Consider the following 12,918-nt stretch of genomic DNA (forward strand, 5'->3'; position numbering starts at 1 on the left):
GACGGGTACTTTTGCTAGTATTTATATAATGTTAAAAGTCCACATATGCTTCTAAAATACTGATTTCAAGGTTATGAGAGTTTCTTGAAACATAAACACGATGCTATTTTTTTTTTTTTTGTATTTAATATTTTATTTTTTATATTTCAAGCGGTCCTCCGTTCTTGGTCACAGAAAGTATCGATACTTTTTTGTGAATTAGAGCGGGAGATCGCTTGAAATATAAAAAATAAAATATTAAATACAAAAAATATAACATCGTTTCCGTGCTTCAAAAACAATCATAACCTTGAAATCACTATATATATATATATATATATATACACTTGTGCCCGATATTATTCATACCCCCCTTGAAAATTGAGTTTATTAGGTGTAACTTTGTAAGAATTTATTGTTTACGTCCATATTGATACATATTCTTAATAAACCTCTTCTGATCATTTTCGTCATTTTAAAATCTCGGGATACTTGTAATAAAAGAAATATACAGCTATTTATAAAATCTGCAATGTTCAAAAATAATCATACCCCCTTATTTTTTCAGTATTAATCGAGTTTCTGACTGTGTGTTTCCTGTTAGATTCTTAATTTGAATGCTTTTATACAACCTTTGATTAATTTCATTTCGTTTTTTGCATTTTTCAGAAATTAAAATGATATCAACTGAAAACCAATAAAAGAATAAAAATTATTAGAATGGGGAAGAAAAAAGAGCTTAGTAATGATCTTAGGATTAAAATTGTGAATTCACATAAGGATGGTTTAGGTTATAAGTCAATTTCCAAGAAATTTGAGGTCCCTACAGCAACAGTACAGAGCATCATCAAAAAATTCCAGAGCCACCACACAACAAACAACTTGATTGGTAGAGGAAGGAAAAGGAAACTGTCTGCTTGAGCCACCAGGAATATTGTAAGAAGTGTTAATGCAAATCCAACCACCACTACTAAGGACATTTTAGAAAATCTGGAGTCTTCTGGCATAAAAATATCAAGGCAAACATTGCAAAGGACTCTGCATGAAAATGGTCTGAAAGGAAGAAGACCAAGAAGGACTCCATTACACACCGGAAAACACCTTGCAGTCCGTCTAAAGTTTGCTAGGACCCATGTGAATTCTCCAGAGTTAGTTTTCTCAAGTATTTTGTGGACTGACGAAACAAAAATTGAATTGTTTGGCCATATGGATGCTTCTTATGTTTGGAGGAAGAAAGGAGAAGCTTACAAACCAAAGAACACAATACCCACGGTGAAACATGGTGGTGGTAGCCTAATGTTTTGGGGCTCCTTTTCGGCTAGTGGTCCAGGTAGTTTGGTCAAGATAGATGGAACCATGAAGAAGGAGCAATATTTGGAGATACTCCAGAAAAACATTAGACAGGATGCGGAGAAGCTCCATTTAGGACCAAACTGGGTCCTTCTACAGGATAATGATCCAACACATACTGCCAAAATAGTCAAGAAATGGTTTGAGGATAATCAAATTAATGTTTTGGAATGGCCTAGCCAGAGTCCCGACCTGAACCCTATCGAAAACCTCTGGCACATATTGAAAACTGAGGTTAAAAAGCGGAAACCTAGAAATTTGAGGGATTTAGAGAACTACTGCATTGAAGAATGGTCAAAAATCAGTGTTGATGCTTGTAAAAACCTTGTTGATAAATATCCAAAACGGTTACAGGCAGTTATTAAGAATAAAGGGCATGCTATTGACTATTAGTAAGAGAGGTATGAATAATTTTGAACAAGTGCCATTATTGTTTTTCTTTGTATAATGTTTCAAACTTGCATAATTTATTTATTTGTTGAGTTTAAATTAAATGCTTATGCTTGATTTATTGTTTGAAATCCCTTTAATATTGTCTACCTTCTGGTTTGAGCAATATTCTTATAGAAATCTCAAAGATCCGAGGGGTATGAATAATATCGGGCACAAGTGTATATATATATATGTATATATATAGATATTATGTGTGTGTGTGTGTCAAAATTGTAATTCTAATAGATTTTTCTGATGTTTATATACTTTTATTTATAAACGCTCCAAATACGTATAAAAGATATTGTTGTTTTAGATAAATGCACGTTTGACGTTAAACAAAAATTATTTTCAATACATATGTGGAGCTTTTAAACACATGAACATAGAAACACAGGAGGGGATGAAATTTTAGCTGAAAAAAATCAAGTGAATAGAACAATGTAATTCAGTTCAAACTTCGTGTAGCTGTGATCACAAATGTAATGATCACAAAGTCTGAAAGTATGACGGTTCATTATAACATTTAAGAGTGAGAAAACAAACTATAATTAATTTTGTGAATGTAAGACTGACTTCATCCTGTACATTTTTAAAGAAGGGTCATTTATCGCACTAAAACTAAGATGAAAACGCTAAATTCATATCCACACTGATAGAACGATAGTTTTCTAACATACTGATAATGTGTATACAATCAACGCCGTAAGAGAGACTAATTTGTTTTTTTATCCAATGCTTGGTTTCATTTTACTATAACACATGAACTGCTTCCAAAACTTCCATATCATAAGAATCTATTTACATTATTAATTTGAAAAAAAAAATTTAAAATTAATATTGCAAATCTATGCTTGCTAAATAATTGGTTTTTGTCTGTCCTTCTTATGAAAAGACATGTTTCGTAGAAAACACTGATTTAAAGGACTTTTTATAAACTATTCCCTGTTGTACCGTTTGTATATAATAAACTCGTAAAGTATATAACATATGAAAAATAAACAATGAAAATAAAATTGAACAAATTATAACATTTATTGATTCAGCAAAATAAAACAAGCATTAATGAAAATTCTTTAATCCATGGATTTTCAAAGATATGCTCTGATCAAAAGAGCATATCTTTGAAAATCTATGGATTAAGAAATTGTTTTTATTATCATGCCTTCTTTGAGTTTGCTGAAATTATATAGAGCTATGGTTCTAGATAGTCGAGTGTTTTTTGTGAAAGTTTGGCAAGACAGGGACCATAGATTGGAGTTCAGTCGAGCACTTGCCATTAAAGTAGCGATAGAGCAGAGACAGGCTCGCAGCGTCTCTTCTGGGAGAAAGAGGTTGCAGGAAAGAGAAAGGGAAGGTTTCAGCCGGTTTGTAACTCTATCAAGGCAGGATAGATGTGCCGAGCAGCTTCTGCTCAGTTGTGGCAACAGTACTCTATTTTAGGTCGAATCTGGCTCTTTAAACAGATAGAGGATTCCATCCGCAATGAGATACCTACTGGAATGGCAGAGTGATCAAATCATTTTTCCACTAATCTTGACAACAGATTTGATGTATATATATATTATTTAATTAGAATTCATTATTGAGATGAAAATTAATTATTAATTTATTTTGTTGCGGATTATTATCCTCATCTTTCTTATTTGTTGTTTCACGACGTTTCAACCAACTATTCCTCTGGCCTTCGTCAGGTGGTAACCATGACAGGATAGGAACTAAAAATCTCCCAACTGCATTCTCAGCAATTACGTCATGAAACTACAACTAAGAAATATGAGGATAATGGTCCGCAATAAAATAAATTAATAGATTTGATGTATGTCTATCATTTTAGTTCAGGAGTGAAGGTCAGTCCCAGAACCCTGCCAAAGACGAGAGCCATTCATTTCAATTGGGGCATGATGGGGATCAGAGCGATTATGATGAAAGAAGAGAAGCTTAGCTTTCGATATATTAAAATTAACAACCACCTTTTTCTCCCATTGCACCATGTTCTCAAGATCAGAAGAGAGGAAGTCAGAAAGATCTTGCTCATTGCTGGCCTTTGAAGTATCGCCATAAATTGGCATGTCGTCTGCACAAATATCTACGAATGATCCAAGAATGTGATTTGGAAGATCATTGATGAAGATCAAGAAGAGAGTTGGTCAAGGATGGAACCCTGAGGGACGCCAGCATTAATATAATGAGTTTTTGATTTCTGCCCATCAACAACTACACTTATAAGCCTGTCAGAGAGGAACGATTCAATAACTAAGGGACATTTCCAGCTATTCCATAGCTGATAATCTTGTGAAGTAGATCTTTATGCCACACTCTATCAAAAGTATTTGATATGTCAAGGGCTATTGCTCTAGAGACGAAGCTCCATTTGAGAGATTCACTAATCCTGTGTGATATGACAGTTAATATATCAGTTGTAGATCTCGCAGAACAGAAACCATATTGTATGTTACTGAACAGGTTATTTTTGCTGAAGTGGTTGACCACTTCTCTGTTTGTAACAGATTCTAGCAACTTACTCATGACTGATTGGTCCGTACTGAGAGGGAAATGACCGATCTCAGGAATTACATTTTTTTTTTTAGGAGAAGTGTGGCTGGATATTGCGCAACACTTGCCTCACAATTACACGTTCAGTTGTCCCTATAGAGGGTATCCTTTGTCTTACAAAACTGAATGGAAGCATCGTATATATATATATATATATATATATATATATATATATATATATATATATATATATACCTGGCGTTGCTTGCAAATGTTTTTGCCCTCCTCCTTTTTAAACTTTGCTATGATGTCATAAATGACATCATCTGCTATGACGTCATTTATTACGTCACCTGCTTTGATCATGACGTCATTAAGAACAAACAAACAGACAGGAATACGGATTTAAGCTTGACGAATTCTCACGAGAATAAAACAAGGAATATTCTGTGTAGCTTAATTCCCATATATATTTTTATAACTTACTATATATATATAATGTGTGTGTGTGTGTGTGTGTGTGTGTGTGTGTGTGTGTGTTTGCACATCTATAAATTTGATTTATCTTTAGAATTGTCTGGTAATTTTTATATAAATTCTCTCCATAAAATCTGATTTAATTTCCTTGTTTCACCTTTACTAGAAAATATATCCGTACTTCCTTTCTTCAAATTAGGGCCACAGACCAATTCAACGTTGAAAAATGTTTTTCAATTGATTTTGAATTTCAGTTTACCTCCCAAAACTCTTAGTTTTAAATGACATCTAATCAATATTTCCTTTATAATATATTTTTTATATAGCATTCCTTTTTTTATTGAATTCTGCGATTCGTTTTGTTTATTGAACTGTGCTTCCCCCCCCCTCCTGTGTTCGCTTTGATTCTTTTTGACAACGCTTCACTTTATCATGTTGATTTGATGAAAGGCAGAAATGTTGTTCTACAGGGAAAGAAACAATTTTATGCAAATGGACGCATCACTTAACTTTCAAATATATTAGTTTGACTTCTCATCAATAAAACCCAAATGTCTGTTAGTTTAAAATGACATTATATTTTGTCATATTTGAATCGTCTATATATAAAGCAAATATTACGTATGTCTATTTGTTAGGCATGTGCAAAATGAATGCCGATGCTTAAAATGTATACAAATTTTTTACCCCCCCCTCCCTTTACTTTCTGATTTTTTGGTGAATTTTTATTCACTAAAAATCAAGAAATTAACGAATTTTAATGAAATTTTCAGTATTTATCAAATAATGATCATGGAATATATTGAACTCACTTTTTTTTATTTAAATCTTAGTGGAAATGTATTATTTTGTTTAAACAAAAAACACCTTTACTAAAGTTATGGTTTTTTGTAGTAAAAAAAAATAATGAATTTATTTTTGCTTTTTTTATGAAAATAAAGTATCGTAAGTTATAACAATTAAAAAATAAAAATGATTTAATTTTTAGAAGAACATTACGAAAAAAAATACCCTGCAGTCCATATTAATGAATTCAATATAACTCGAAAAAAAATTAATTTCTCGAACTACCGATATTATCATTGAATTAAGCTCTATTTATTTAATATTTTCACGCAAAAAAATTATAATGGCAAAAAATATTTCTACTTTTTTTTTAAATTACAGGTTTTGCATGATTTTTATACGTAAGATTTCAATATTTTCCTTGCTTGCATGAATGTGAAACTTTCGGCATAACTTAATTTTTATATAATCTAATTAAAAAAAATTAATTTAAAAACAGGAACATAGAAAAATAATTAAATTAAAAAATTGTAAAAATGATACAAAGTTTACAATAGGAATATATCTAGTTATCTGAGGGAAAGCAGAAAACTAGCACCCCTACCTATATGACGTCATTTTAGCCAGCTTTTTTATTGGCTGAAATTTTGGGCTTCCATATAATCTGTGTTTACAAAACTTCTGTTTATTGTGATTTTGCAAATGGCAAAATCACTCGCTTTTTAGGCTAATTAAGCTATTTTTTGTACAAACAAGGTGGTTTTTATTATTCAATTCAATATCTTAGGACTTTACTAATTATTTTTTAAAATAGACCCAGAAAACTAATATTTATCTTTTAAAGGATTTTTACAATGAATTTATTTAACTTCAAAATTTAACTGAATTGGTTAGCTCGCCGTGGAAACATTTTTCATAATATTTTTTTTTTTTCACGTGTAAAAATATTTTTTTCCTTTTGGAAATTAACTTTAGTCTTTAATCTTTCAAATACAATCAAAAAGTAGTCGGAAACCTACCAAAATATTATGATAAATCGGCCTTTAAAACTATGTCTCCCATCTTTATACGTCCATTTTTGCCCATACCTACTATTTGTTCATCAAAGTGTAGTATCTGTTCTTCAGATGCTGCACTTTCATTTCTTGTTCTCTTTCGGTGGAGGAGAAATCCTTCACGACTGAGACAATTTTTATTTTTGTACCTTTTCTCCACGTTAAAAAACGACCCTAGTGTCTAACTCTGTCCCGTGAGGAGGCATTGTAAATAGGTACTATTTGTCCATGAATCATTTTTTTTACATAGGAGTCTCCGCTTATCAATGCCCATAGGCCACTCGAGGATAAGACTTATTTGGGTGTACAGTAATCAATGGGATAATATTGTAGTAGTCGTTAGTAATGGAAATTTGCTAGATTGGATTACTTAAGGGGGGGCTGTTCATCAAGAATTTGTTTATGTTTTACTTGAAGACAACCAAGTTGTAGTCAGCTGGGAAACAGACAAAAGGAAAAGAGTTCCACAGGCGTGCAGTTCTAAGAAAGAAGCTTTGTTCATGGAATCTACATTTTGGTTTAGGCACATTTAAAGAGTCGGGAAAATTATTGACAGTGGTTTCAGCTAGACGAGTTTGTATCGTGAAAGATTGGCAAGGGGAGATCAGAGATTGGAGCTCAGATGAGCACTTTCCGTGGGAATAACGATAAAACAAAAACAGGCTCGCAACGTCTCTTCTGTAGGAAAGAGATTGCAGGAAAACGAATTAACCTTTAACCAAAACACCGATGGCATATTTGGAACCAGCAGATTCCTGCGGATGTTCTATCCTGGTTTTAAAGGGTTTAAAGTTCTGTTTCAATACTCTTTCTCTTCTTCATTTCTATCATTTTTCTTTATAGATGGGGAAAAGTTATAGGTTCATACCTGTAACATTTTCAACCATTATCATCATGTCGTATGAATCTATCGTTGGCATTGGTTGTCCCGATATTTTTCCATTCAGAATTCTTTCTAGAAAGACATAGAATAATTATAATTATTGCCAACATGCTAAGTAAAAGTGATTTTTTGTGGAACGAACTGGATTCGAACTTAGAACGCCCAGGTCGTCAGTCATGTGGTTAACCACTTGACCACTGTCACCTCCCAATATTTTCAGTAACAAAAAGAGAAGTGTTCTTTATACACACGTGTGGGGTGCTTATATCTGTTGGTCTTTTACACGTTTTACGTTTCTTTTCATCGTTGAGTTTCGTCTAGTGGTTGCTATACAATAAACTTATTTTATTTTCATATAGAAAATAATACACAAGGAGACATTCGCTGAGAATTTCCATAAATGGTTTTATTTGGAGAGACTTTATTAGCAGAGAAAAACTAATGTTTTCTTATTAATTATTTAACTTTCTAACTTACTGAAATGATTGACGTACATGGACAGACATCAAAGTTACATTTGCCTTAGATTACAAGTTTCCTGCATTAATGGCGGTATCTCATTTGCAAAGCTTCTATAGAGAAACTGATATTACAACCTTAGTTTTCCTTCTACGCAGAAAATCTGACGTCATGCTTCATTGTTTCTAAGTTTTGGCTACAGCGTTTAACCTCTGCTTTCTGCCTTAACTTTGCATCATCTGTCTCTACGAACGATTCTGTTTGAAGATTAAGGCTATTATGACATGCACTAAATGTGACCCTTGTCAAAATTTACACAAGCTAACTTAATTGCCATTGACGTACGGTTCTTAATATGTTACATTATCTTCTCTAACAGTATCTGTGTAAGTTACTATAACTATATTTTAACTAGGCAAAGCCGATTACATAATTCATGACAATATCCATTAAGCCAGTTTAGGTATAATGTACATAGGAACTTTACATTTTGCAAGAATGACAATTTAGCTAGGCAGATCATAGGTATTTAATTTTTGCTTAAAAATAAGCCCTGAAACCATCGATTGAGATAAAAACATGTAGGAAATTCGATTGTATAATCTTTATAGTTTGGCCTATATTATACCAGTTCTCCACAAAGTCTTTAGACAATTTTAAAACATTATTAATATTACACCTAAAGTAATTAATTAAGGTTTTATTCAAAGCATTAGTATAGTTCTATATAATAAAAGAATGTAATATTATTAAAACTTTAATAACAACTGATTAATACGAAAAAAATAATTATTTGGATAGCACGTCTTAAATGAATGAATTTATAAAATTGTCTAAAGACTTTTCGAAAACTTATATATTTTTCGATAAATCAATGCAGTAGTTAATTTTAAACTCCATTGTGTTCAATACAGATTTGAAGCATATAAAAGCAATCGTTGTCTGATTCTGTTTACTATTGATGGATTTGAAAACTGGGGGCAATGAACAACTGGAAAACTGCAGAATATTGTAAGAGAGCGACCTGAATCACGCGATATTGCGATGCAATGAACCCTTCTCCAGCCCGAAAACAAAAAGTTAAAAAGAGGGAAAAACTATAACAGAAAGAGGAAATAAGTTTATCAGCAAAACAAAAGTATAGGAAGTGAGTTTAGTAGAAACAAAAATGGGAAGAAGTTGTTCACCAAGGAACACAGAGGCAGCTGAAATAGGATTGTTAATCAAGATGTGGCAGTGACTAGAACAAAGTATCAGGCTTAGAGGTCACTATATTTAGAGTTAGTTTTATGACAGTTTACGACAGTTAGAGACAGTTTACAGACAATCTTGAGTTTGTAACGGTTGAGGACAGCTATGAGTTGGAAACAGTGGACGACAGTTGTAGGCAGGTTGCGGCTTGAAACAGATAGTGATATGTTTTAGGAGGCTGAGATATGCTGACATCAACTTACGGACATGGTCACAACAAATGTGGACGTTAACGATTAGAGTGTCGTTTTTCATGAGTGTGTAATACATGCACCCAGAGCTCATTTATGAATGATATCTACAGAATGTGTCAGTGTTTGTGTTTTCTGTGTTTTGGGTTGTTTTATTTCATATACTGACACTCAAATCCCAAGAAAGGCCAACGGTCATTGCCAGCAAGAAATCTATTGTAATAGGCTGTTGCAATAATGCAAAACTATTTAGATTGATTATTAAAAGAGGATGAGGTAATAGAAATCTCAGGAGATTTGTTGTCACTCAGACTCCAGAGAATACCACCAATCACTGTCAGTGAGCAATCATAGATGATAATTTGTCTGAGAACTCCAAGTGAGTTGTTGATATTAATGATATTTCTCATTCTAAACAATATCAAATTCTATTTTATTTTTAGCTGGAAGAATTTATGAAGACCAATTGTTCCTTATCTTTGCCAACTATCACTGGAGATGACACCATTTTTGAGTATTTAGTGTCTAAACAAGGAACCTGGCAACATTGGTCAGAAAAGGTAAGTGTTGCATTCTTTAAAGACTTTATTTTCCTATTTAAAATAAATAAGTGAAGTTCAATTATAATGATGATTGTTGCTCCCATCATTGTATTTATCTTCTGGAATATATCACTGACCCTTGATATGCATGCAGCGCAGAAAACCAAATCACTCAGCACATGAGTATGCTATCAACTGTGGATGGGAATAATATAACAAGATTGGATGCAGGTGTGTAAAAATAATGTTAAAAATAGAATTTTCCATTTTTATTTTAAGGTTAAGCTAAGCAGAAAATAGGAAATCTATATATATAAAAGCGAAAATGTATGTATGTATGTATGTATGTATGTACGCTTTTCCTCGATATCCACAAAAGGCTTCTTTCAGAGAAGCGCTCACTCGGTTCACAACTTCTTAAAACTTTTTATATCATCTATAAATTGTAATATCTCACAGTTAACCACGGAGCTCGCCTGTCTATTTAATTTTATTGACTTTCAAACGTTAATTATTTCACATTTCCCGCATCGGCACACGTTACATTCGGTTTTCGGTATAAAAAAAAGCGAAACTCGACTCTAATTACTGGCCGAAGGCCACACTGGCCTGCGCGCCCTCTGGGGCCCGGGCGACAAGATCAAAGTGTAGTATCTGTTCCGGCAGATGCTGCAAGCTATGACTAGCTATGACTAGCAAAGACCAGATGTGGGGGCAACCCCACATGCCTGACCATTAACCAGCTCCCATTTCCCACCTCTCGGGAGCTGGTCCCCTTTTTCCCTTCCCCCTCCCTTCACTCCTCACATTAAAAATCGGCCTTGTGCCTAATTTTCTCGGTGGAGGAGCAAATAAACACCATCTGTTCCGACAGATGCTGCAAGCTATGACTAGCAAAGACCAGCTATGACTAGCAAAGACCAGATGTGGGGGCAACCCCACATGCCTGACCTTTAACCAGCTCCCATTTCCCACCTCTCGGGAGCTGGTCCCCTTTTTCCCTTCCCCCTCCCTTCACTCCTCACATTAAAAATTGACGTTGTGCCTAATTTGCTCGGTGGGGGAGCAAATAAATACCTACTGGCCGAAGGCCACACTGGCCTGCGCGCCCTCCGGGGCCCGGGCGACAAGATCAAAGTGTAGTATCTGTCCCGACAGATACTGCAAGCAAAGACCAGATGTGGGGGCAACCCCACATGCCTGACCTTTAACCAGCTCCTATTTCCCACCTCTCGGAAGCTGGTCCCCTTTTTCCCTTCCCCCTCCCTTCACTCCTCACATTAAAAATTGGCCTTGTGCCTAATTTGCTCGGTGGGGGAGCAAATAAATACCTACTGGCCGAAAGCCAGTGGTCTCTATAGAGCTAAGTAATGTTTGGTCAATGTCGGCTTCGTCATATCAGACGGTAGCTTTCATTTCGAGACGAGACGCTTCCCCAAATAAACAGGGAGCGAGTTTTTAAAAACAAACAAACCGATTTATTGACCTCATTAAAAACTGTCCCGCACAAAATGCTAACTGCTGAATAGCTATCGCCGTCACGTCAATCAAAAACGCGCACCTGTTTTTTTTTTTTTCACACTTTACTATTTTCCAACCGCACGTCGTCAAGGCTTCGTTTTTTTTTTTTTTCACATTTTGGGTTTTTTTCACACACACCTACAAACACCCGGGCAACGCCGGGTACCCCTCGCTAGTTTCATTAGAAGTTAGAGTTTGTGTACAAAAAAACTGCAATTTAGTAGCAAGTGAGGTGACAAAGAGGTGAGATAGATCCTGCCTTTTGGGTGTTTGATATCAAAGCGAACAAGATCTTTTTTTAGCCTCTTCCTCTTAAATAATCTTATTACTGTGTTTGCTGTAAAAATAAGCTGAATAAATCAAATGGAAACCAAAATGAAGTCCAGAGCAGGCAATGGAGTAATTGCTGTTTGTTTTACTTGCATCAATTATAACAGCCACAAAGAACAAAAAGAAGAGAACATCTACAGCGACTGCTACAGAAAGAAGATATTAGCCATTGAACTGACTACTTATAACGTTTCAAAAAGGCAACGCTGACCAGCTGTATACAATAGTAAAAGAATTAGACGACCGTAATGTAATGTAATAATGTAACGTAATATAATCACATTGGCACAGCAGTTCTTTTTAGATCATTAAAATTAAGTGCCATTCAACTGGTCAGTACCAGATGAGTGACCAATTGAGAATATCGGCCTTGTGTGGGAGTACGGTGGCCAATCCCTGTAATAAACTGCAAAAACTAAAATCATCATCTTCCCTGGTCAAGATATACACGTGCCTGGAAAACGCTTGTGAATTTAATCATCTCTAGAAACTTTCTCCTTCAGAAGAAGTCTGTCCAACTCGCTGAGAGTGAATGTCACACTAGATAGCGAGTCCACATAAAATTGAGTTAAATAAAATGAAAATATCTTAGAAACAGCTCAGTAAAATAATAATGTGAGATATGTTAGTGTTTAGTTTGTAAAAGGCAGGACAATATCAAATGAAAAAACTGAAAAAAATCTATTCATACTAAATAATTCAATACTAGACAATGCAAAATAAAGTTTTCGTAAAAAATGAGAATTCAAAGCATCCGAGAATGTTTTGGTGAATTATAAGTGTCTTGTTTCCAATTGGAAATTGAATACACGGATTCATTTTGGATGGCACCGTGAGCGTTAACTTGAGTGTAAATTAGTATAGTAGAGGGGGAAAATGTAATATCGAATGTAAGAATGAAAAAAATCTATGCATAAAAAATAATTCAAATCAAGACAATACCAAATAAAGTGTTCATAAAAATGAGAGTTCAAAGAACCCGAGAACGTTCTGATGAAGCTAACTAGATAATGAGTAAATATGCTCATTTGGGCTGACGTCTTGTGCGTTTAAGAAGAAACTGAGCAGACATTTTCATTTTGGCTGGCAGCATTTGCATTCGTGTGTGTATAAATGGGAATAGACATGAAGAGTAATATGTGTGTATGGTGTTTGTTTTGTTAGTG

The 12,918-nt window shown here is 34.2% G+C and overlaps 1 protein-coding gene across 1 annotated transcript in view; it reads left to right on the plus strand.

The window, feature by feature from the left end:
- LOC145292051 (dynein axonemal heavy chain 5-like) overlaps positions 1-12,918 on the plus strand; it is a 579,775-nt gene that overhangs the window by 318,645 nt on the left and 248,212 nt on the right. The window contains exon 47 of the mRNA XM_080138079.1: positions 9,803-9,919. Coding sequence (XP_079994205.1) covers positions 9,803-9,919 — 117 coding nt within the window. The remainder of the gene's footprint in view (positions 1-9,802; positions 9,920-12,918) is intronic.

Source organism: Euprymna scolopes, chromosome 13 (assembly GCF_053919585.1).
Source record: "Euprymna scolopes isolate OS-2025 chromosome 13, ASM5391958v1, whole genome shotgun sequence".
NCBI classification, from domain to species: Eukaryota; Metazoa; Mollusca; class Cephalopoda; order Sepiida; family Sepiolidae; genus Euprymna; species Euprymna scolopes.